Consider the following 26,982-nt stretch of genomic DNA (forward strand, 5'->3'; position numbering starts at 1 on the left):
TGCCAAACATCAGGGTGTGTTTTATTGCATGACGTTTGCATAAGAAAAAATATTATTGAAAACTGTAAGGCATCATGCAATCATCAATAAGCTAATTATTAACTGTACACTTAAGACAGGTGGACATATAATCTAAAATTTAAAAACTAGTTCCAAAATAGTACATAAAAATTTAACATGATGAGCTTTTAAACATGGTTTATATTTGTAGCTTCACGTTGTTAAAAAGTGCTTCAAATGTACTGCTGGAAAGTTGTTCTTTATAAATGGCGCTGGGGATAATGTCAGATTATAAACTGTATAAACTATTTTTATGGAATTAGAAAGCTAACATTGTGATACTCAAACTTACTTGAATCAGTTTTCAATTTGCACTCAAATTAAGTTGATAAAATATTAATAATCTAAAAAACATGTTTTCTAACCAACAAAAGTCTATTGAATTCAAGTTATGCATGTTGAGTGGATCAAATCTCTGAGTAGGCCTGAATGGTGAGACCTGGAACCGATGCAGGTGGTTGTTAATCAATGTATTGTGCCATCCAACGGAAACCTTCTCCGTAGCCTTGCCTTTTGAGCACGCTGCACATGAAAACTTCTAAGGGTCGGGCATTCAGTTCTTTAAGAGATACATTGCCCTAGAAGGGAAGACAGACATTATATTATGATGGATGACCCCTTTATGAAATAAAAGCTCCACTTTACAGCTGAATTGCAGCTTCTACATCTCAGAACAAAGGGTGACTGTGCTAAGCCTTGGGTGTTGGGCGGACAAGTCCCTTAGACACACAGGAAACCTCCTTCTCTCAGTGGGAAAGAGGGGAGTTTCTGAGGCACAAAAGAATGAAAATAATCTTTGACTTAGAAAAATTTAAGTTACCCAAGCCAGCTTCACTAATATTAAAGACAAACCTTTTTGAGTAGATTTATGACTCAACAAGGCATTTCCTAAAAATGGGGAGTTGACTTAAAGAAAAGAAGACACAGAAAACAGACTAAAGTCTACCCTAACATCAGAGTCTCCTTCCAAAGAATGCAGTATTTCTCTACTCTGAAAATATGTGTGTGTGTGTATATATACACACACAAACCAAGGAAATTTTGTTTGTAAACTCTGATATTTTTCAATACCAAGGTCTCTCCTCAAACAAATACTAGTAAAAATGATTGCAAAAATAATGCATTTTGAAGCTTATTATAAAGTATTATGTTCAGGGATGCCTGGGTGGCTCAGTCGGTTAAGCATCTACCTTAGGCTCAGGTCATGATCTCAGGGTCTTGGGGTCCAGCCCCACTTCGGGCTCCCTCCTCAGTGGGGAGTCTCCTTCTCCCTCTGGCTCCCCCTATCCCTCATGCTCACTGTCTTTATCTCATATAAAATCTTAAAAAAAGTATTATGTTCAGAAAATCCCCAAACACTGTTCAAATTTACATTTTATTTTTATCTCTGATGAACTTAGGGCCTAAATACATTACTGGAATGCTTAAACCTTTAAGTATATTATTTGGTGGCTAATTCTGAAAAACTAAGAAGAATAAACTTTGAAAGCTTTCATTCAGTTTCCCACAAGCATGAGCTTTAACATTTTTGTTATCCCTAAGAAAGGGTTTCATTCAGTGGTAGAAAGAAAACACACGAAGACATTTAAAAAGACCCAAATGTACAAATGACAGTTTTTAAGAAAAAAAAATAATGGGCGTAGTAGTTGGACAATAGTAATTTAAAGTAATTGGACAATAGTAATTTAAAAAGACATTTGGTTGTACACTTGAAACTAATGTTACGTGTCAGTTATACCTCAATTTAAAAAAAGGCAGACCGCCAATTGGACTAATCACCATGATTACTGTTAGTGCTAGTATTGGAATAAACTATTTCAGAAGATAAAAACAAATAAGGTATTAAATTAAAAGACCCTTACACTGTCAAATGAAATATTCACACTAGTAAAAAAAAATTGTTTTATTTACCTTTCCTGTTGTCTGACCATATAAACCAAACATCTCTCGCAACCTCTCTTCACTGATGGCTTCAGGTCTGTCAATCTTGTTCCCAAGAATTAGTATAGGCACATTAGCAATGGTTTCATCTGTCATTAGTGACTGAAACAAAACAAAATGAAAGACAAGATGTTGATATGAAACTATCTGAAGAGCTCCTTATGATAAGATACCAATGAGTATCAAGGACTCATTCTCTATCATAGCACGTCAGTATTGCCAAATTTCTTTGACAAACTTTTCGTACATTTTAAAGCAAGCTCTGGGGCGCCTGGCTGGCTCAGTTAGTAGAACATGCAATCCTTGATCTGGGGGTTAAGTTTGAGCTCCAAGGTGGGTGGAGAGAGGAGTTAAAAAAAAAAAACAAAAAAAAAGAGTGAGCTCAAAGAAACTGTAAGCTCAATTCTTCTGTTTCCCTATAGCTCCTTCTGTAAATGCTCAACTCTGCTCACTCTGTGAATCACTAAGGGACTCTAAAACAAATACCTTGAAGGTGAGCAGACCTGGTTTCAATTCTAGTTCTACTGTTTATGAATTATGAGATCTTGGACAAATAAGCCTCAATGAAGTTCAAAGAGAATTTGGAATAGTAGCACCTACCTTATGGAGTTGATTTGAGAATTAAATGAGTTAATATACCTGTGCCTGGCACAAAGTAGGTAGTTAGGAATTCCCTGACCTTGTTCCATGACCACAGAACCTACCTGGACTTTGCCACATGAACAGTTATTTGCCTGCTCTGGGCAGAGGCATAGTCAAGGTCAAATCATTGCTTTCTCTGTGGTCCCAGATCTAGCCCTGGCCTTCCCAGCTGATCCTGAGCCACTTTACGAAGCAACTGACCTGGAAGAGGGGGACGAGAAGTGGCTACAAATGCCCCTACTCACTCCTGGAAGTGGTGACTAAGATAATGTTATACCATTTCCAGGTTCCAGCCAGCTCCTGAAGAAAATGGCATCTAGGATGACCAGGGACTCAAGACCAAGCCACTCCAGGTATGCCACAGACATGAAATATACTAGAAAGGCATGCTGCACAGAGTGAGCTTAGGTCTTCAGGAAGAAAGTCTGTGTCAGTATGTCCTCAATAGCTACAATTACTCCAAGCTACTGTCTCTGCATTCCAAGTGGAGTAACCACTGAGCTCCATAAATTGCTAGGAGTTATATCAGAGACTGCAGAAAAGCTGCACTCTGATCCCTAGATCTCCAACCTATTTCCTCAAGCTTACCACAGTGATTCAGCTATGTTTAGTTTTAGTTAACTTACATCAAGTTCTTCTTTTGATTCTAACAGCCTTTCATGGTCTGCACAATCCACCAGAAATACAATGCCATTGATAGCAGGAAGGTAGTTTTTCCACACTCTTCGAGCTAACAAAAACAATCAGGAGTTAGATTTTATTTGCTGGTCAAACCTAGCAGATGGTTTGATGGAAGAGTCCAACAAGATATCAAGTATAATTATCCCTTAGCTGCTACCACTTCACTATATACTCAAGTTAATCTTTAACCCAGGGTTGCCAAATCTTTCCAGAGGACCGAGGAAGGCTTTCCTTGATGTGAGCAAGTCAAATTTTTTACTCTGCCCCAATTCTCCCAAGTTAGAAGTGGAATTATTATTTGCTACCAATGGACAATGATGCACATTAAGTTCATTGGATGACTGCCACTATTTTTTAATTTTATTTATTTATATGCAGTATTCATTTTTTGACATTTTATCAGTTTTTTTGCCACTGATAAATTCGGAGTCAGTGAAAGAAGGAAATCTGTGGGTACAGATTTGTTATGTTAAAATAATAAAAGCAAACTGTTATAACAGAAGTTAAAGTCGATGAAAACTTTAGGGTAATTTTTTTCCATGACATTATTTTTAGAAAAGTTTTAGGGGTGTCTTAGGGGTAAGCAACTTTTTTCTGACTTCAGTTTTATGATATATCTTAAAAACAACACAGAAATTAAGTCTCAGACAAACTCCATTAGGTTCCAATTCTCTCTAACCATTATATTCTGGAAAATACTTCATATATATTTCAAATAATTATTATGTCTCAAATGTGCATTCACTAGCCACAACCAATCAAAATCTTTTCAACTATTTGTCTTAGGAGCTTTCAGAATGCCCACCAACTTTGTAATATTCACTATTTATGAATTACCATGTGCTGGGCACTGCCATGTCTTTAGTTCCGGAAAGTTTAGTAGAGGAGATAACAGTCTTTTCCAAACTTGTAGACATTTACACAAATGCACTAAGCACTATGGAAGTATAATTAAGAGCACTCCCAGGTGAGAGTGGCTTCTCAGGGGAGGTAGCCATACTTACACTGACTGGTCCCTGAAGGTGGGTTACTTGTGTGCAGATGGGGATGGCATGAGCAAAAGCACAGAGGGGGAGAACATCAAGAGGGTTTTGTTTAGTTGGAGTACAGAGAATAGGAAAGGGAAGAGAGGAAAATAAAGACTCAAAAAATAAGCTGGGATCAGATTACAGAGATCCCAAATGCCAGATCAATGAGTTTGGCTTCCATTTTGTAGGTCAGCCATTGAAGGTTTTTAATACAGAGCAGTAACATCATAACATGATTATGATAATCAGTGAGATGTGAATTGGAGCAGAGGACAGAGGCTAAATTTAGGTTCATGCTTTACACCTAAAGCAATTCAGACTTAAACTGACCAGGAGTATCATGAAAATCACTTTGGTTTAAAGCTTATCTGGTGGTAATAATTCTTAAATTTTAAGTCTACTCTGGCCTTCCTTGAACAGAATGAGATTTCATGCACTGGAAAATAATGGCCACATTTTTATTAAAATAAAATAAAGCAACTGTAAGAGTAATAGAATCTTACCTTGAACATGTCCACCCAAATCAAAAGTTGTAAAGGTCATGCCAGCAATGGTTAGTTCTTCTGAAGCTAAATAATAATATAAAATATTTTTACAATGGGCGCCTGGGTGGCTCTGTTGGTTAAGCAACTGCCTTCGTTCGGCTCAGGTCATGATCCCGGAGTCCCGGGATCGAGTCCCGCATCAGGCCTCCTGCTCAGCAGGGAGTCTGCTTCTCCCTCTGACCCTCCTCCCTCTCATGCTCTCTGTCTCTCATTCTCTCTCGCAAATAAATAAAGTCTTAAAAAAAAAAATATATTTTTACAACAAGAAAATCAGATATCCATTCATGGTATATATTGCTATTTAATGTTTGATTAACTGCAAATAAGTTCAAATCAGACATTTAGGAACTAATAAAAGAATCTGTTGTAATTAGATATACTTCAATTTATATTGACAACATAACACAAGTAATGGTAATATTCTACTATTCACTACCGTCCACAAATCCAACATTTTTTTCCCTTCTTTCTTTCTCCTGCTGAAAATATTAACTATTCAGGTAATTATGTGTTGTGAAATCAAGTAACTGCTCCAACCTTATAATTTTTCCTGTAATTCATCTTAGATGACACTGGGGAAATAATTTTCTCTCATGGCTCTCATATTAGCAAGTGATAGTCTTTAATGATAAACACAGTTGCAATAAAAATTTTTGCCATGATGTCTTCAAATTTTTTTCTGCTCCCTCCCTCCTTCTTCTAGGACTTCAAGTATAGGTTGGCTAGACTGCTTCGTATTATCCCACAGGTCACTGAGTATCTGTTCATTTTCTTTTCATTTTTCTCTCTGTGCTTCATTTTATATAGTTTCTATTATGTTGACTTAAGTTCACTAGTCTTTGCTATTTTGTTGTTAATCCTATGTAGTGAAAATTTCAGTTATTGTATTTTTCATTTCTAGGAGTTCCACTTGGGTTCTGTCTTGTATCTTCCATTTCTTTCCTCATTCTTTCCATGTTTTCCTTCAGTCCTTGAGCACATTCATCACAGCTCCTTTGGGATCCTCATCTGCTAATTCCATCATCTTAGTCACTTCTGGGCCTGTCACTACTGATTGATTTTTCTCCTGGTTGTGGGTCACACTTTCCTGCTTCTTTGCATGTCTAGTCATTTTTCACTGGATGCTGGATTTCGTTGTATTCTTTTCAAGTAAGGTGGACTTTGTTCTGGCAGGCAGTTAAACTGCTTGCAGATCAGTTTTTAATTTTGTTGGGTTATCATAGTCTTTACAGGTACTTCAGCCCCATTAATAGTATGATCCTTCTGGAGTCTCTCCTGAATGCCACGTCTCTCCCTTCTGGCTGGTGGGAACATGAATGATTTCTGGGCCCATGTGAGCTCTGAGAATTATTTGGTTAACAGCTCTGCTACAATTATTCTTTCTCCAGAAATTGTTCTTTGTTTGGCCATGGGGAGTTTTACCCTATGCACACAGATTGGTATTTAGCCATGAACATTTCTGCAGTTCTCTGTCTGCAGAGCTCCTTCTCTGGTACTATGCCAAGCAAATTCTTGTCACCCCAGTTTCCCCATATTCTAGTCTCTCTCTCCTCAACTCAGCAAGACTACTGGGTCATGTTTGGGTTTCTTCTTCCTGTACCATGGTCTGAAGATTATCTCTGTGATAAAGCCTGAATAAAGAAAGGTTTGTTTTCCTTCTCTCAGGAATCACAGTCCTGTGCTAAATATTGTCCAGTTCTGAAAACAGTTGTAGTATATATGGTTGTCCAGTTTTCTAGCAGCTTACAGTGGGAGGATAATTCCAGATGCTCTTACTGCCCCATAGCAAAAGCAGAAGTCCCCTACAATTATAATGAAAGGTTCAGTGTAATTTTAACTATTCATTACAATTGCTGAGGCCCCAGAGTAGTTTCTTGTTAAAAAATTCTTTATATAGACTCCCAACTGAATGAACCAATACAATTTGTGTTCAAAGTGTGTTCCTTTCCATAAGGAAAATAAAATGCTTGGATGTGGATGGGAAACTGCCTTTATGGTTACAATCCCTAGTACACTCCCTACTTTATAAAAAGTCCCAGTTTGATTAAGACACAGAAAACTGTCAATATCCCAGGGAGTATGCCCCTTCCCAGTCACTGTACACTCCCAGAAGTAATCTGAATTCTATCACTACAGGTTTGTTGTGCCTGTTGTAGAATTTCATATAAATGATACCATACAGTAGGAAACTTTTTGTGACCAGTTTCTTCCAAGCATGGTAATACATATTGTGTATGTAACAGTTATTCCTCTTTTTTATTGAAAAGAATTTCATTGTTTATCTTTTCTTTCTTTCTTTCTTTTTTTTTTTTTTTGGATGGGTATCTGAGCTGTTTCCAGTTTGGGGCTATTACAAAGAAAGCTGGTATAAACATTCTTGTACAAGGATTTTGGTGAACATACGTTTTCATTTCTCCTTGATAAATACTTAGCAATGGAATTGTCAGATCATAGGGTAGATATAGATTACCTTTTCCACATATGCTCTTTTTTTTAATTATTTTTTTTATTTGGGAGAGAGAGAATGAGAGAGAGAGGGAGGAGGGTCAGAGGGAGAAGCCGACTCCCCGCTGAGCAGAGAGCCCGATGCAGGACTTGATCCTGGGACTCAGGATCACGACCTGAGCTGAAGCAGTCACTTAACTAACTGAGCCACCCGGGTGCCCCACATATGCTCTTAATAATGAAAAATGTAAGATAAAATGAACACGAGCTGCAGGAGAGTTGAGATGGCAACTGTTTTGTGCTTTTTACTCCTCATACTTAGAACAATGTGTGACATAAAGTAGGTGCTCAGTAAATATTTGATGAATAAATAAAAGAGAGCAACATCAAAAATATGAAAATGGATGGGGCACCTGGGTGGCTCAGTTGGTTGGGTGACTGCCTTCGGCTCAGGTCATGATCCTGGAGCCCCAGGATTGAGTCCCTTATCGGGCTTCCTGCTCAGCAGGGAGTCTGCTTCTCCCTCTGACCCTCCCCCTCTCATTCTCTCTCTCTCAAATAAATAAGTAAAATCTAAAAAAAATATATGAAAATGTGGGTGCCTGGATGGCTCAGGTGGTAGAGCATGCAACTCTTGATCTCAGAGTTATACAATGGAGCCCCATGTTGGATGTAGAGATTACTAAAAATAAAATCTTAAAAAAATTTTTTTTAAATTGACTTACACCTAATATAATACCACACCACTCTGTAGTCTCTTTCAACTGTTTTTGCATACAATTTAAATACTCAATTTCACAATGATCATTTTTTAATGGTATTGTTCTTGTATCAGAATCTTATCTGCCAAGCCCCACTCTTGTCCTAATATAAAACAAAGATTTATCAATTTTATAAAATCTTCCTTTTCCAACTTCACTAAGAGTTTTATTGATAAAACAGTACTTTGTTTTGTTGTTCTCCTTCCCTGTTCTCTGAATATTTACTGAATTAAATAACTATCATATTATTATCTACTTTTTGGTCCAGTGCTCCACTTTATACTCATTATTAAGTCCACACTATTTCATAATTAATCTGTGGATTAGCTTGTTTTTAAACTCTGTCTAAAAAAAATAAAAATAAAAAAACAAAACTTTATGTCTTTTTGATTCATAGTCTTTTCAAGTGACAGTAAGGTCACAGGTATTTATAAGTTAGGCTTCTGTTCTAATAATTTTGTCACTTTAACATTAACTTCACTTTCTCAAATAGTATCATGACATAACCTTATATGCTGGACGGTATGTATTAGTGATTTACAGAGTCATTGTTAATGTCTTTTAGGCAGTCTTTCTTAAAGAAACCACAGTAAATTATCTTTCAAATTGTTCTAAAACTTTCTGTAAATGTATCCATATGTGCCCTGTTTCTTGGAATAATTCTATGGTCTTTATATTAGATACTGTTGAGGTTTCTCAGAGTAGAAAAATAACTGGTTAATAAATGGAGAGTCACTAGCAAAATACAAGACTATAAGCTGTCCACTGAATAATGATTAAAAGTACAGTTTTAAAACTTGAAAGAAATTTATTTCAACAAGGTAATGGTGACTATTTATAGCCTAAGCAATATCTGGTTGGATAGACCTCAATCATGTTATAATCCCTGAGACAGTAACTTTAATTCCTCTAGCTGGAGAAGGGTGTACTAACTGAAAAGAAGATATGTGTATTATTTTAAGATTTAAATATACTTCTTGGGAGTGGAGTGGGTTAGCTATGATTTATTATACTATTTTAAGAATAGGTCATATCACCTGATCATAATTTATCCACCAAAAAAACACCAAAAGGGGCGCCTGGGTGGCTCAGTCGGTTAAGCGACTAACTTCGGCTCGGGTCATGATCCCAGGATCCTGGGATCGAGCCCCGCATCAGGCTCCCTGCTCCACGGGGGGCCTGCTTCTCCCTCTCCCACTCCCTCTGCTTGTGTTCCCTCTCTCACTGTCTCTCTCTCTGTCAAATAAATAAATAAAAATCTTAAAAAAAAAAAAACCACCACCAAAAGACAAAATGTTTGGTTAGTACCTATGAATTGGTATCACTTGATAAAGTAACATGTTGTATATGGGAATATACTTACTGGGATGTAACGTTGGGACATGTTGTCCAAGCCTGTCATCTTTTAGCATGTGTAGCAATGTTGTTTTTCCTGCATTATCCAATCCAAGAAATACCAATTTACCGGTTTTCTTATATAATCCTGCAGAGTAAGAGCTATGATTAGTCAAAATTCTATCTGACATAGATTATCCAAACAAAAGACTTTAAATAAAACTATAATATAACATTTACACTTTAGTTATTTGTATACTTTTCCTAATTAGATTTTTTTTTTATAAAGAAACACCTATTAATCTTTTGAACTTGTAAGATTTTATAAACTGGCTTGAATAAGCTTGAATTTCTAGGCTATTTTTAGTTTTAATTTGTAAATTCAAGTCATTTTTTTTTTAAGATTTTATTCATTCATTTGACAGAGAGAGAGAGAGCAAGAGAGAGCACAAGTGGGGAAATAGCAGGCAGAGGGATCTGACCAGGATCATGACCTGAGCTGAAGGCAGATGCTCAACGGACTGAGCCACCAAGGCGCCCCTCAAATCATTTTAAAACTAAACTCTGTCCCAGTCATTGAAATGTGTTACCTAAACTTGTCTCAATACCACAACGCTGATCCCTTTGACAATTTAGGAATAAATATCAATGTCATCTAGTAGAGAAACAATCATAACACACTTGACATCATCTATTTGTGAAGCTGGACCAAAAGGAAAATTAAAGGGGCGCCTGGGTGGCTCAGTCGTTAAGCGTCTGCCTTCAGCTCAGGTCATGATCCCAGAGTCCTGGGATCGAGCCCCACATCGGGCTCCCTCCTCGGCGGGAAGCCTGCTTCTCCCTCTCCCCCTCCCCCTGCTTGTGTTCCCTCTCTCGCTGTGTCTCTGTCAAATGAATAAATAAAAATCTTAAAAAAAGGAAAATTAAAGAGATTTTTCATGGATGAAAATAAGTTAAGCACTTCTGACAATAATAATCATAGTGAGTTTTTTCAATAAAAAGTTTGGGTCACTGTCAAATTTCCCTGTCAAATGGTTAAACTATTCACAGGTTTACGTAAAACTAAAGCAAAACAAAAAAACCAAGCACATAATTTACATGTATCAGCTAATACTGATAGAGGAAGTGAGAGAAAAAAGAGCACTGACCAATTTATAAGAGATTGGCATTTACTGCAAAATTAAAAATTGAGCTTTATTTATTTTTAAAGCTTTTTTTTTTTTTTAATTTATTTGAGAGAGACAGAATGAGAGACAGAGAGCATGAGAGGGAGGAGGGTCAGAGGGAGAAGCAGACTCCCTGCCGAGCAGGGAGCCCGATGTGGGACTCGATCCCGGGACTCCAGGATCATGACCTGAGCCGAAGGCGGTCGCTTAACCAACTGAGCCACCCAGGCGCCCTTTATTTTTTTTAAAGGCTTTTTTTCAGAGCAGTTTTAGGTTTACAACAAAACTGACAGTTTTAAAATAAACTGACAAAACCCCGTCCCCACACATATATAGCCTCCCCCATTATCAACATCACTCACCCAACGATGAATCTACACTGATACATCATAATCACCCAGAGTTACTTTAGGGCTCACTCTTAGTGTTGTATATTCTGTATTTTGACAAACATATAAGAACATATATCCATCATTATAATATCATAGAAAGTGTTTTCACTGCCCTAAAAATCCTGTAAGCTCTGCCTGGCAACCACTCATCTTTTTATTGTCTCCATTATTTCTGCCTTTTTGCCTTGCCAGAATGTCATATAGTTGTAATCAGACAGTACGTAGCCTTCTGAGATTGGCTTCTTCCACTTAGTAATATGCATTTCAGCTTCCTCCATGTCTTTTCATGGCTTGATAGCTCATTTCTTTTTAGTGCTGAATACTCCATTGTCTAGATGAACCAGTTTATTTCTCCATTCACCTACTGAAGGATATCTTGGTTGCTTCCAAGTTTTGGCAATTATAAATGAAGCTGCTATAAAACATCAGTGTGCAGGTTCACACTGTTTTCAGCTCCTCTGGGTAAATACCAAGGAGCACAACTGCTGGACTGTATGGTAAGAGTATGTCTAGTTTTGTAAGAAATCACCCAATCTTCCAAAGCGTCTGTACCATTTTGCATTCCCAGGAGTGAATGAAAGTTCTTGCTGCTCCACATCCTTGTCAGCATCTGGTGTTGTCAATGTCCAGCTTTTGAACATTCTAATAGGTATGTAGTAATATTGAACTTTATGTTTCATGTGTTTAACTGACACCCATGGAATTACATGAGGACCGGGGACATAGTAGTCATTCCAAAAATATTTACTCAATCAATAAATGAACTTTTAAAGACATTAGGCATTGTAATTCAGGCTACCCATTTAATAAGTTCATGCCAAAATAACACCCAATTCTTTATCCACATTGAAGCTTAAGAAGTAAATTGTTTGAAGACCTAAACTTTTGATAACCCAGTGACCAACAATTCTGATCCTAAGGAGAAGACTGTCTTCCATATTTACTTGAGCTGGGTACTAAATTTCTCACTTAATCATGAATTATGACTAATAATTTTTTATACATTTGTTTTTGTTTTTTTTTTAAGATTTTATTTATTAAAGAGAAAGCAAAAGCAGAGGGAGAGGGAGAAGCAGACTCCAAACTAAGCAGGGAGCCCGATGTGGGGCTCAATCCCAGGACCCTAAGATCATGACCTGAGCCAAAGGCAGACGCTTAACAGACTGAGCTATCCAGGCACCCCTACATTTCTTTTTTTTTTTTTTTTAAGATTTTATTTATTTATTTGGCAGAGAGAGAGACAAAGCGAGAGAGGGAACACAAGCAGGGGGAGTGGGAGAGGGAGAAGCAGGCTTCCCGCAGAGCAGGGAGCCCGATGCGGGGCTCGATCCCAGGACCCTGGGATCATGACCCAAGGTGAAGGCAGATGCCTAACGACTGAGCCACCCAGGCGCCCCACATTTCTATTTCTTAAAATGTTTCTACATCGATTGTTTCTTTTCTTTTTTTTTAAAGATTTTATTTATTTATTTGACAGAGAGAGACACCGCGAGAGAGAGAGCACAAGCAGGGGGAGTGGGAGAGGGAGAAGCAGGCTTCCCGCCGAGCAGGGAGCCTGATGCGGGGCTCGATCCCAGGACCCTGGGATCATGACCTGAGCTGAAGGCAGACGCTCAACGACTGAGCCACCCAGGCGCCCCTACATCGATTGTTTCTAACCAGTGCAATCACAATCAATCTTACCATACTTTTAAGTAGTAAAAGTGCACTGGATAAAATTCCAAAAGGGAACACCTAGAACGTTTAAACTTTAATCTTTAAAGTGGGTTGGACTAAATCCTTATTTTGTGATAGGCACTATTAAGCAAACTGTGTTACACATTATTTAATCTTCAAAATAACTCTTGGAGGGTGCCTGGGTGGCTCAGTTGGTTAAGCGACTGCCTTCGGCTCAGGTCATGATCCCGGAGTCCCAGGATCGAGTCCTATATCAGGCTCCCTGCTCAGCGGGGAGTCTGCTTCTCCCTCTGACCCTACCCCCTCTTTTGTGCTCTTTCTTTCTTACTCTCTCTCAAATAAATAAAATTTAAAAAACAAAAAATAACTCTTTGAAGTAAACATTATTATCCTCTTTTTTACAGAGGGGAACAAAGGCTCAAAGTTAACTTGCTCAACTGCTGAAGTCAGATACACGATTTGAAACCATGCCTGATGCCTAAGCTTTGGTTCATTTCATTTCTCTACACTGCCTCCTACTGTTAGCCCTATTAACCTCTTGCTCCTGCTTATGAGGCAATTTATTTTGCTTTTTCAACACAGTTCACCATAGATTAATTTTTCTATAAACTGAGATACAGATACCAACCTGTTACAACCCGGGTTATCCCAGTATAATGAAGTTTAAAATGTTTATTTCTGACCCAGTTGTTAAAAATTGTAATAAAATATTTCAGTCTGATAAAAATATTTAAGAATTCTTGAGGTAATATAGAGAGATCTGATATTTGACCTGTAGTAGAGTGACAGTATAAAATGTGAAGAATTTTATTTTAAAAAGGAAAAAGAAAACCTTCATTTTTAAAAATGTGCAAACATTGAGGTTCAAATAAGAAATAAAAATAGATTGACAAAATTTGATCTTACATTTTTATCCTTTTAATATATAGTAGTCAAACAAAATGTGTATTTTCCAAACAAAATTTATTTCCTTTGTTAAAATTATGTTTGTGGAAAAAGAGCCATTTATATAGGAGATAGTAATTCATAAGTACAGTTGGGGCCAGTTAGGAATTATGTTGACAACTCTGTAATTACATGAAATGCTTCTCTTTGTTCCAGTTCAAGATGATGATTACAAGGAGACTAAACTTAGGGCATGATTTGAAAATAGGAGACCAGAAATATCTTCATTAATTACTATAATAAATTGTGTACGTTGTAACATAAAAAAGTTAATCAAAAGCTTGTTTTGCTGGAAAATGTGAGAAGTTAAGAGTGTCAATAAGAGAATGAGATGCTAAAATTTTTCCTCTTTAAAATCTATAGAAGAGAGGAAAATCACTAGTCTGATTTGCTGCATAAACAAGTCTCATTTAGCAGACTATACGCTGCCAGTTATGATATACAAGGCACTTTATGGGACGTGTATTTTATAGTAACAAAAATAATGCAGAGAATTCCTGTGAGGATTAAATGAGATAAAGTATTAAAGCACTTAGGTAAACTGGCTAATCAAAGGTAGCTATTCCTGTAAATAATATTCCTATCAACAATCTTAAGGGGTAGGAATTATTTTTAATTTACAGATAAGGAAACTAAGGTTAAGGTGGAGAAAGTAATTTGCCCAAGACTACATAATTTATAAGAGATACAATGAGTAACTGAACATGTTTGTATGATTTCAAAGCCCACATTCGCAACTACTGGGTTATATATAAAGAGGCTCTAGACAAATAAGCACTTTTATTTAAGTAGGATTAAATGGGATAACAATAGAGAACAAAGAACCAACATACCTAAAAACTGTAGCACACTGCTGAAACCACTGTAAATCCAGTCAAATATGAAGGACATATCCAAATCTTATATAGAGTCTGAAAAAGAAAGTGTTTTGAATTCAGTAGTCAACATTTAACAACAACATTAAAGAGGAACTCTGAGTAAATAATCCTACAACAACCTTACTATAAGGAGTTAGCCATTCTTACCCAGGGTGGTCTAATCTGATCTATACTGATGCATAAAAAACAAAATGCCATTAAAATACAAACTAGTGGGGTGCCTGGCTGGCTTAACTGGTAGAACATTCAACTCTTGATCTCAGGGTAGGGAGTTCAAGCCCCATGTTGGGTGTACAGCTTACTTTAAAAAAAGGGGGGGGGGAACGCCTGGGTGGCTCAGTCGGTTAAGCGTCTGCGTTTGGCTTGGGTCATGATCCCAGGGTCCTGGAATCGAGTTCCACATTGGGCTCCTTGCTCAGCGGGGAGCCTACTTCTCCCTCTGCCTGCTTCTCCCCCCTGCTTATATCCTCTCTCTCTCTGACAAATAAATAATTAAAATCTTAAAAAAAAAAAAAGGGAGGGGTGCCTGGGTGGCTCAGTCGTTGAGCGTCTGCCTTCGGCTCAGGTCATGGTCCCAGGGTCCTGGGATCGAGCCCCGCATCGGGCCCCCTGTTCAGCGGGGAGTCTGCTTCTCCCTCTCCCACTCTTCCTGCTTGTGTTTCTGCTCTCGCTAACTTTCTCTCTGTAAAATAAATAAATAAAATCTTTAAAAAAAAAAAAAGGAAAGAAAAGAAAAAAAAGTGAAAGCCCTCTTTCCATTTTTAAAAAACCAAAAAAATTTTAATTAAAAAACAAACTAGAGACCATTATTTGCCAATCAGAGTGGCAAACACGAAAATGAATTGTAACAGCCAGAACTGGAAAAGATGTCATAAGAGAGGCAGTTAATAGCAGTATAAATTGATGCAAATCTTTTTAATAACTAATTCGCCAGTAATATATGTTATACTGTTTGACCCAAGAATTCTACTTATTTACTTACTTATTTATTTTTTTAAAGATTTTATTTATTTGACAGACAGAGACGCAGTCAGAGAGGGAACACAAGCAGGGGGAGAGAGAGAAGCAGACTTCCCGCAGAGCAGGGAGCCCGATGTGGGGCTCGATTCCAGGACCCTGGAATCATGACCTGAGCCGAAGGCAGACGCCTAACGACTGAGCCACCCAGGCACCCTTACTTACTTATTTATTTAAGGTATGCTTTAACTCACAACCCTGAGATCAAGACCTGAGCTGAGATGAAGAGTTGGATGCTTAACCAAGTGACCACCCAAACACCCCCCCAAGAATTCTACTTTTAGAAATTGTCCTAAATATGGACAATCTTTATGTATACAGATGTGCGTCAAAGCATTATGTAAGAAAAATTTTGGAAATAATCTATATTCAACAGTAAGTTAAATGAAGTATATATGGTCTATGAAATAGGTACCAAAACCTTAGAGTAGGGGAAGGAAGAGCAAGGAGAAAGAGATGAAAAAAGGAAATTTATGATAATAAGTTTCCGAGTCTGATTATAGCTATGTGGAGTAAAAACCCTCTTTCTGTTACTTTTGGTCTTTTGTAGTAAATGGTAACAGGTGGTAAATTTCTGGGTCTGTCGTCTTTCGGCATTTTTCAAATTTTATCATATTGCTGAATGTTAAAAAACATTTTCTTAAATCACAGTAGAACATGCAGAGTATAGTTCCGTATAGCATTTACTTGACATGGGCTTGATAACTAATAAAGCTAATATGGAAAGAAAAGGAAAAAAATCCTGGAGAAATGAAAGATCACATATACAAAAATACACTTTCAGATCAACAAAGTTCATTTTCTAGAGCTAAACAAAACCCAGGCCCAAAACTTGGGCCAAGTCCAAACAATTTGAAAGGTTCTGCTATCTTTGACATTCTTTAGACAAAGTGTGACACACAACAGTGCTTTCTTTAACCACCTCTCAGTCAGTGGGCTGCCAACCTGATCCAGACAGGCCCATCAAACTCAGAATTGCTAGAGGATAAGGTGTTAAGAGATTACACTGCCTTGAAAATGAGAGATGAGACACCTACCTCCAGTTTAGAACGCCTAGCAGTATTTACTAGGCAATTCCCTGAATCCAGGCAACAGCCTCTCCCCTCTTCCATCCACTTACTTGAACTCGCCAGAGCAAAATTTTGCTCTTGCAACCAGTCCATTCCTGACTGAGAATGACTCACAAATTATAAAGTTTCGTATGTCAGTAGCACAAGAATGAGAACTAGAAGAGCCACATATATATATACAAAAATCCAGGGACGCCTGGGTGGTTCAGTCGGTTAAGCGTCTGCCTTCAGCTCAGGTCATGATCCCAGGGTCCTGGGATCAAGTCCCACATCGGGCTCCTTGCTCAGTGGGGAGCCTGCTTCTCCCTCTGCCTCTGCCCCTTCCCCTGCTTGTGCGTGCTCTCTCTCTCTCTCTCTGACATAACAAATAAATAAAATCTTTAAAAAAGACTCTCTCCCTCTGCTTCTCACCACTGCTCACTCTCTCTCTCTAAAATAAATCTTAAAAAAAATCCAGTACCTTAGAAGTTCTTATTTTACTCAAGTTGAAAATTATATCTCATTCTATTATTATTCTAGGTCATGTAGAAATTGAAACTTGTAGTCACAGAAAACATATACAAGTGGCTTATCTTTTCTGAAGATTTTTAGGTAAGATGTATGTTTTTCAAACAGAATCATAATTTTCACTCTAGGGAATCAAATAAAGCAGTGGTGTATTGAGACATTTTATTTAATTCAATAATGATTACCAAGTTCATATTATGTCCAAGGTCCTAAGCTAAGACACCATGGGGGATACAAATACTGATGATAAACATGGCTCTTTCTCTTGAAAAGGTTAAAGTCTAGAGAGGTAAGTTAGCTACACAAATGTAATTCAACTGAAAAATGTTAAAACTGAATAGGATATTATCTAGGATGGTAACAACTTACCCTATAGAATTTCAAAACTTATACAAACACAAAGAAAAAGACTGTCCATATTGTAAATGATAAGCTATTAGGGGATGAATGATCATAACACTGTAAAATCAGAATAAAGAGAAGTAATGCAGTAGGAAGGGGTATGGAATGCTCACAAATGTACTTTATGCTCTGTATAGAAAAAGAGAAAACCAGTCCTCCTTGTCTCTACATCCAGAGTCCTATTTCCACAGTTCTACAGAGACAAGTTGTAGCTAAGGAAAGGTTTGTTTTGTTTGTTTAAGATTTATTTATTAGAGAGAGAGACAGCGAGAAAGGAAACACAAACGGGGGAGTATGAGAGGGAGAAGCAGGCTTCCGGCTGAGCAGGGAGCCTGATGCGATGTGGGGCTTGAATCATGACCTGAGCCAAAGGCTGACCCTTAACGACTAAGCCACTCAGGTGTCCCTAAGGAAAGGTTTCTTGGATGATGTTCAGCCTGAATCTTGAAGATTAAATAAGAGTTTGCTAAGTGGTTTTTATACTATGTGGAGAGGTGTGAAACTAAGTGGGGACAGCAAAAAGTCAGGTACTGTGAAATGATGGGACAGGTTAGGGGGCTGCAAACTTAGCATCAGTCAACAGGTGCTCACAAGTGAGGCATAAGTCAGAATCAGAAACAAATCTGATACTAAATTTAGGCATTTGGTCTTCATGCTTGCTACCCATAACATATTGACATAGGAAACAATACCGAATCAGTCTTTCAATTTAATAAAGCAAAGCTAACAAGAAATAGCAGCTACCCCCATGAGCATTATGATTTGTTGAAAGGTTAAGAACAAGAACTACGGGGTCACGTGGGTGGCTTAGTCATTAAGCGTCTGCCTTTGGCTAGGGTCATGATCCCAGGGTCCTGGGATTGAGCCCCACGTCTGGCTCCCTGCTCAGCGGGAAGCCTGCTTCTTCCTCTCCCACTCCTGCTTGTGTTCCCTCTCTTGCTATCTCTCTCTCTATCAAAAAATAAATAAAATCTTAAAAAAAACCCAAGAACTATAGAGCCAGGATTTTACTACCAACCTTAGGCAAGTTACTTCAATTTCCTTACCTGTAAACTGGGAATAACAGTAGCTACCTGAGATGGTTGTGAAGATTAAATCCATTACTATACACAAAGCACTTAGCATCTGGCATGGAGGAAGCATGCAGCATTAGCTGCTCTTATTTCTTCTACCATGTGGCCCACAGGACTAGGCACTTTGTGAATGTCACCACTAAACACCCCAACAACCTTTGAAAGTAAATATATTATTATATATTTTTTTTTTTTTAAGTAGGCTCCATGCCCAATGTGGGGCTTGAACTGAGGACCCTGAGATCAAGAGTCGCGCATGCTCTACTGACTGGGCCCCCAAGTAAATACATTACTGTTCCCATTTTACAGAAGAAGAAACTGAAGTTACAATAGCTAAAACTCAAGTATTAGGGATCGGCACATCCAAGTTTTAAACATGGGTCTTTCTGACTTCCAACTCCGTTCCCTTTCTTTCACACTGCAGTGGCTTTATAACAAAGTTTTAAAGGCTAAATTTGTTTAAATGGTTACGTACCATTTTTTGAATCACTCCAGCTTATGACTCTGACATGTAATTCCTCCTTCTCCCTCACATCACACATCCAGTTAGTTATTCCCCAGCTCTATCAATTTCTGCAGTCTCAAGCTTTCTTTGATTCCTACAGGAACCAGTTAGTGAAGAACCTTAAATCACATTCCCAAACTACCATCTTAACTTCAAATTTTGTTTGTACCACTCTGTACACACCCTCCAGAGTGGCTTCATCAAAATGTCATCTTAGACTTGATTTACTGCATGGTCAGGGTGACTATAACTCCCAGCTTGCTGGGGACAGTCTCAGCAAAGTTAGCTCAGTACAATTATTCACAGTGCTTCCTTTCACTCTCAAAAGCATCCTGATTAGGTGTGAAATTATACGGCCACCCTATACCTATGGATAGAGAGCCACTGGAGGTCTGTGGGCTGAGAAATGATTCAAACTCCTCGTCCAATATTCCAGAACTTCCACTATCTATCTTTTGGTCACCTTTACAAGCTTCAATCTTCCCTACTTGTAGCTTTCCCTGGGCCAAAGTAAACCACTTGCCATTCACTGCCGCTGACCTATACTTTACCACCTTAAAACCTCTGCCCAGTCTCCGTCCCAACGAACAAATGGATTTCTCCCACCAATTCTGCCTAAAGGCCTCCTGCCTCAACACCAGCCAAATGCTATGGAAGAAATGAGTTTTCACTTGAGATGATCTTTAAGGGACAGAAGAGTGGAAGAACCAACAGAACCCAGCAAGGATAGAACTAGAAGAGGGGCGCCTGGGTGGCTCAGTCGGTTAAGCATCTGCCTTCAGCTCAGGTCATGATCACGGGGTCCTGGGATCGAGCCCCACATCGGGCTCCCTGCTCTGAGGGGAGTCTGCTTATCCCTCTCCCTCTGCCCTTCCACCCCCTTGTGCTCTCTCTCTTGTTCACTCTCTCAAATAAATAAAATCTTAAAGAAACAAAAATAAAAAACCAAGAAGAGACGGTGGCAAAAGTGGAAAGAAGTTAGCCCCATTAGTACCGCTGCAGAGATGTCACAGCTTGCTTTGTGACTAGGAGACAACCGCTGAGAGCATGAGTCACCCAGAGCAGAGCGGAAGTCCAGGAGAGCCCAAGGCTAGTACTTAAAGCACAGCAGAGCTGGGTCTCCAAGAGTCATTAACTGTGTGACCTTAGAACAAGCTACAGTTTCTTTTGCAAACTCTCTCAGGGTGTTGTAAAGATCAAGTTGAGATAAAATGCACAAAATAAGTACTTAATACCTGGTTGCTATTATTATGGAGAAGGAGTAGGACAGAAGGTCAATAGCTGGAGGCAGTAAGGAAGGAGTCCTCTTTCAAAGAGTTTGAAATAGAATGACAGAAGTGGGATTTTCTTCTTAAGGAAGGGTAAGTATGTTGATAAGAAGGAGCTAGCAGAAAGGGAGAGGTTAAAGATGAGCGAGAAAGGTAAGGAAGGAATTGCAAAAGGGGCACAGTCTCAAGAGGAGCCAGGGCTGAGAGCACTTCTCTAAGAGTAGAAGGAAGGAGGGCCAGGGAACATACAGTGGAGGTAGCAGGAATCAGACTCCAAAAGTGAAGAAGGGGTACCGAGAATTTTCTGAGGAGCAGAGTGAGGATTCGAATAGCTACTGTGGGGAAAAGATCAAGTTAAAAGACTGCTAAAAAGAGCCGAGTGCTTGGCTGGGGCAGAAAAACATTCACAGCATTATCCATCTGCATGGATTTCCAACCTCCCCCTCTCCCTGCCACTCCCTCCAGCGAGGATCAGCTTTACAGAACATGGAGTGAACAGGGATTAGGAACTGAAAAAAGACAAGGGGAACACTAGTGAGAGGTTGAAGTGATATGATCAAAAGTTCAGGCTGTGTGAATAAATGTATAAAGGCAGCTAGTACCTGGGGATAAACTGGGCAGCAAAGGCAGGCTTCTCACAGAAGAGAACTAAGAGAACAGGGGGAAAAGCTCTGGTCGAAAAGCAACTGTAGACATACATAATCATAGTGAAAGGGCAAGAAAAGTGAAAGGTGGAGCAGAATTGTGTCAGCAAACTGGAGGAGAATGTGAGGTTCAAAAATTCAAGAGGATCAGGTCTGGGTGGTGGCAAGTTCCAAGGCCCGGCTCTGGCACAGACAGATGAAAAAAGCTGGGGTGAAAGAAAGGGGAAGCCAGGCTACATGGTATACTGTCCACGCTGACAGCAGAATCATCAGGAAGAACGCGGGGCTAGAGAGAGCAAGACTGTGAATCAAGTGACAAAGTCCTCATTGAAGGGGTGCCTGGCTGGTTCAGTCAGTGGAGCATGTGACTCTTGATCTCGGGGTCATGAGTTCAAACCCCACGTTGAGGACAGAGTTTACTAAAAAAAGAAGTCCTCACTGAAGATGACTGTTAGTAGGTGAAAGCTATGAGACTGAGAGAGAGTGGAATGGGGTAAGCCTTGAAGGAAAAACGATTTTTTGCATAAAGATGGTCCAAATTTGCTGTTGTAAAATTTGTCCCTAGAGAAATAATTAACATATATGGGAAACTCTGCTTTAGAAGATAATGAGATATTTATATTTCAATAAAGCTGTGGTTTCTAAGAACCTTAAAACAAGGTAGGAAGCATTAGTCATTTTAAAGTAGAAATAAAAATGCCCAACTAAGAATATAAGTTACTTAGCCACAAACAGATACCTGAGAACAGGTTACGCAACACCATGAACTCACTATTAGACATGTGAAGAGCAAAGGTCAAGAATAAGGAAACATATACACGTCAGCAGATTTATTTATTGCATGGAACCACAAACAGGAAAAGTGCCTATGCAGATTAGAAAAGTGATCTACTCCAGTAACATGAAAATCAGTACAAAAGAGTAGAATGGAGCAGAACCGCTCAGATTACAAATAACTGCTTAAAGCCTTCTCCCATTAAACTTACATGAATGATTCCATTTACATGAAATGTCCTGAACATTAAGTTCTCAGAGTAAGTTAGTGGTGTCAGGTAAGGGAGGTAAGGGGAAACTGGGAGTGACTGCTAATAGGTACTGGGTTTCTTTTTGGGTGATGAAAATGTTCTGGAATAGATAGTGGTGATGGCTGCATAACACTGTGACTATACTAAAAACACTGAATTGTATACTTTAAGAGGATAAATTTTATGGTATGTGAACTATCATATTTCAATAAAGCGATTATTAAAAAATAAAGAAATAAAAAGTTCCAATGGTCTAAAAAGGCAAATATAACACCAGAGTAGCATTATAGAAACAATACATTATTAACCTTGGGACGCAAAGGATGGTAGAGCCATGGTGAAAGTTGAGTACCTATCCTAGAATTTTATTTATTTATTTTTTTTAAAAAGATTTTATTTATTTGTTTGTTTGTTTGACAGAGACACAGCGAGAGAGGGAACACAAGCAGTAGGAGTGGGAGAGGGAGAAGCAGGCTTCCTTGGGGCTCGATCCCAGGACCCTGGGATCATGACCTGAGCCGAAGGCAGACGCTCAACGACTGAGCCACCCAGGTGCCCCTATCCTAGAATTTTAAAAATCAGGATTTAATATGCATCTTTTAAATACTATTATTTCATTCTGGGAAAGCCAGTCTTTCTAAGCTCCAATTTCTTCTTACCTATAATAGGAATACTATTTGCCTCACAGAGTTTTAAGAATGATTAATTATGTGGGGCACCTGGGTGGCTCAGTCAGCTGGGCATCTGCCTTTGGCTCAGGTCATGCTCCCAGACAGGGTCCTGGGATGGAGCCCTACAGCAGGCTCCTTGCTCAGCGGGATCCTGCTTCTCCCTCTCCTTCTGCCCTTCCCCCTTTTCGTGTTCTCTCTTTCTCAAATAAAATCTTAAAAAAAAATGATTAATTATGATAATGTACCTGAAAATATTTTGTATACTACACAACGTAAAGTGGTATTAACTCATTCCAACTAAATTAACTGAAATTCAAAACACAAACTTTATTTTTAATGATTTTATTTTATTTTTTAAGTAATCTCTACACACCCAGCATTGGGTTTGAACTCACAACCCTGAGATCAAGAGTTGTACACTCTACCAACTGAACCAGGTGCCTCCTCAAAAGCACAAACTCTAAATGCCAATTTTCAAGTTAACTTCAATATTAACAAGAATATTGAAAGGGGGGACGCCTGGGTGGCTCAGTCGATTAAGCGGCTGCCTTCGGATCAGGTCATGATCTCGGGGTCCTGGGATCGAGTCCCATATCGGGCTCCCTGCTCAGTGGGGAGGCCTGCTTCTCCCTCTCCCTCTGCCCTTCCCCCCACCACCCCAATTGTGCTCTCTAATAAATAAAATAAATCTTAAAAAAAAAAAATATTGAAAGGGGCGCCTGGGTGGCTCAGTCGTTAAGCGTCTGCCTTCAGCTCAGGTCATGATCCCAGGGTCCTGGGATCAAGCCCCGCATCGGGCTCCCTGCTCGGCGGGAAGCCTGCTTCTCCCTCTCCCACTCCCCCTGCTTGTGTTCCCTCTCTCACTGTGTCTCTCTCTGTCAAATAAATAAAGTCTTTAAAAAAAAATACTGAAAGATTTCAGTATTTTAATATGAAAAAAATTTTTTTTAGAGAGAGATGGGGAGAGAGAGAAAGAAGGAGGGGGAGAGGGAGAAAGAGAATCTTAAGCAGGCTCCATCCCCAGAGCTGAGCCCAACTCGGGGCTCTATTTCACAACCCGAGCCGAAATCAACAGTCAGACGTTTAACCGACTGAGCTACCCAGGAACCCCAATATGAAGAAGTTTTTAATGATATTTTTCATGAATGTCTTTATTTATTAATATTTTATTTATTTATCAGAGAGAAAGAGAGGGCACAAGCAGGGGGAGCAGCAGAGGAAGAGGGAAAAGGGAGCAGGGAGCCCGATGTGGGACTCGATCCTGGGACCCTGGGATCATGACCTGAGCTGAAGACACCCAACCGACTGAGCCACCCAGGCGTCCCATGAATGTCTTTAAGTATTAACAACACTGTCACTGACCGTCACCAGAAAAGGTACTAGAATAGTTTCCTTCAACTCTAGGTAAAGATATTTACTAGAAAAGATTAATCATAATTTTCTACCCATCTTCATCAGGTTTATGATAAAAATGTGTATAAATTCCGTAAGATCAGTAAACTACCTGATTTAGAAATTATGCTCATTTAGAAATTATGCACACTTCTCTTTCAAATTCAAATAGTACTAGAAATATGAGACCAAACTCTGCTTGACCATGTTTTATAGAATTTCAGCAAGGCCCTGTGTATTACCAAGGATGGAAAGTAATAATGTTAAATGTTTCAAGACAGTGCTGACTTTATAAATATTCTCCCCTAAAATTCTTAGATTTTCTTTCTATAGCCTTTAAAGTTTTGAAATAGTGATGCAAATACAAAACTCAAAAAAATATTTTATGATTAAATGCATAGCAATCATAGTAATGGGATTAGACCTTTGGGTTCATGTAATCAACCAAAAGTATAAACTCAAGTTTCCTTTAGGGAAAAATGACACTCGATTGAAAGGTTAAATCTGTGACAAATATAAATAGGATTTTTTTAAGAGTAAGAGAAGGGGGAAAGAATGCTATATTATGAATAAGGTTGTTGTGAGTCTGAGTACTGAACTTGCCTATACTGAATTAAATGAAAATCGAGGGGCGCCTGGGTGGCTCAGTCTTTAAGCGTTTGCCTTCGGCTCAGGTCATGATCCCAGGGTCCTGGGATACAGCCCCACATCAGGCTCCCTGCTCAGCAGGAAGCCTGCTTCTTCCTCTCCCACTCCCCCTGCTTGTGTTCCTGCTCTCGCTGTCTCTGTCTCAAATAAATAAATAAAATCTAAAAAAAAAAAAAAAACAAAACTGAAAACTGATATAAGCAGTGACAAATTCAATCCTTAAAATACTTTTTTTAAAAAGCTCTAGGCCCAACATGGGGCTTGAACTCATGACCCCAAGATCAAGAGTGGCATTCCCCCACTGAGCAAGCCAGAAGTCCCCTTAAAATATATATTTTTTAAGATTTTATTTATTTGACAGAGAGAGACACAGCGAGAGAGGGAACACAAACGGGGAGAAGGAGAAGCAGACTCCCAGCTGAGCAGGGAGCCCGATGGGGGGCTCGATCCCAGGACCCTGAGATCATGACCTGAGCTGAAGGCAGACGCTTAATGACTGACACCCAGGCGCCCCCCTCCCCCTTAAAATACTCTTAATTGAAATTGTTTTAAAAGCTACACACAACAAAGAGAAAGTTTTCTTTTTTTTCAAATTTTTATTTAAATTCTAGTTAACATACAGTGCATATTGGTTTCAGGAGAAAAATTCAGTGGTTCATCACAAGAGAAATTTTTCAAATGCATGATTTTAAAGGTGTTTGCTTAGTAATGTTTTGCAGAGAAATCATTTAAATGAGTATCAACCAAGTATACTCAAAGAAGAGGGTGGAGAAATAGTCATTACACAGAATTCTGATTTATAAACTTCAAATGATGTGGCAGTGATTTTCATTTCTGATAGCCTAATCTTTTGTCTCAATTCCTGCTTGAAGTGCAAGGAAAGGATGGTTAAAATGTACTTTTTTCAACTGCTCATCTTTGTAATTATTAACAACGCTTCTCTAACATTTCTAAAATAAAGTCAAAACATTCCTTTTCTGCAAACTCAGAAAATGCCACTGAACTATAAGATTAACTTTTAAAGTTCCAAATATTTTGGTAATGAATATAAATCCTCAAAACAGTATTAGATACACACATTGCTTTGCTATGTCAGCAACACTAATTACTGACAAATTATAAGTCTCCCCTTATTCCCCATCTGTAAAATAGAGATGATACCATTACCTTCCTTAATGAATTGTTGTGGGAATGGCTAGCACCTCACACAGAGGAGACAGTAAGTATTTCCTTTTCTTTCATACCTTTTTTTTTTTTAAAGATTTTATTTATTTATTTAAGAGAGAGAGCGCGCACGAACCAGGGGGAGAGGCAGAGGGAAAAGCCGACTCCCCGCTGAGCAGGACCCTGGGATCATGACCTGAGCCAAAGGCTGATGCTTAACCGACTGAGCCACCCAGGTGCCCCTTCCTTCATACCCTTAGCTGGTATTTTAACACTGAACTTAGGATATTCTTCAGAGTAAGACACGTGGTAATACTGAGCTTGAGAGGTAAATATGCAAATAATACTAGGCTTAATTTTTCAAGTTAAAAGGATTCCCTCACCTCGTTTTGCCCAATGCACCAAATACCTTACGTTCCTAATGAGTTTGGTTCTTCGGGCCAATGAGGTCAGAGTTTCAGCTGTTGTCAAAACAAATTTTTATGTTGTTCAAAAATCTTGGAACAATTTATAAATCATTTCAATTTATCCAACCAGTTTATCCTTTCTCCCACTCAGCTGGGACTTGGGCTATGGCCAAACTTCTACTAGTAAGGAAGCTCACTTTGCCGCCACACTAATTGGGAGAACTGAAAACACCGCGTCACAGGGTCTTGAGCTGTCAATGATCCCCGCCGCCTTCACCTGATCAGGTGAGGAAACTGAGGCTGAGGGGAAGGAAGAGCTTATCTGCGCCTTATAGTCAGCTCATTCTTTTCTGAAATAACACCGTTTGACAGCAGCAGGTGTACTATCCAGAGGACTCTTAACAGCGACCACCGCAGAGCAGGAAAGGAACCCGTTCCTCTTAGTGCCGCCTGACTCCAGAGAGGAAAACAGGGACCCCTTCCTCTCCTGGTCACAAGCAGGGGCCCCGGTGGGCTCAGGCCCGAAAAGTGCACCTTCCCTGGGATCCACAGCTGCCGCCTGCCGGTCCTACCGGGAGAAGAGACCGCCACTCACCTGCGAATGGAGAGAGCGCAATTCCTCACCTGGCGACCGCCCTACACCCGTCTACTTCGAACTGCAAAGCGCGATGGCTGCCTATGTCCCAGCTCCCG

General features: G+C 39.1%; 1 protein-coding gene across 4 annotated transcripts; it reads right to left on the reverse strand.

The window, feature by feature from the left end:
- SAR1B (secretion associated Ras related GTPase 1B) lies at positions 1 to 26,982 on the reverse strand. 4 transcript variants are annotated; one of them, XM_021701742.1, is made up of 8 exons: positions 26,914 to 26,973; positions 26,266 to 26,343; positions 14,452 to 14,529; positions 9,467 to 9,586; positions 4,856 to 4,921; positions 3,270 to 3,373; positions 1,972 to 2,103; positions 1 to 638 (listed from the first exon to the last, which is right to left on the reverse strand). In XM_021701742.1, exons 3-8 carry the CDS (start codon positions 14,507 to 14,509, stop codon positions 522 to 524), a joined length of 597 nt encoding a protein of 198 aa, XP_021557417.1. In that variant the 5' UTR covers positions 14,510 to 14,529; positions 26,266 to 26,343; positions 26,914 to 26,973; the 3' UTR covers positions 1 to 521. The 4 variants fall into 4 exon arrangements, with proteins under 4 accessions (XP_021557417.1, XP_021557416.1, XP_021557415.1 ...); XM_021701741.1 differs by having other exon boundaries at positions 26,885 to 26,970; XM_021701740.1 differs by lacking the exon at positions 26,266 to 26,343 and having other exon boundaries at positions 26,885 to 26,982.

The sequence above is a fragment of the Neomonachus schauinslandi genome, chromosome 7 (assembly GCF_002201575.2).
Source record: "Neomonachus schauinslandi chromosome 7, ASM220157v2, whole genome shotgun sequence".
Classification (NCBI taxonomy): Eukaryota; Metazoa; Chordata; class Mammalia; order Carnivora; family Phocidae; genus Neomonachus; species Neomonachus schauinslandi.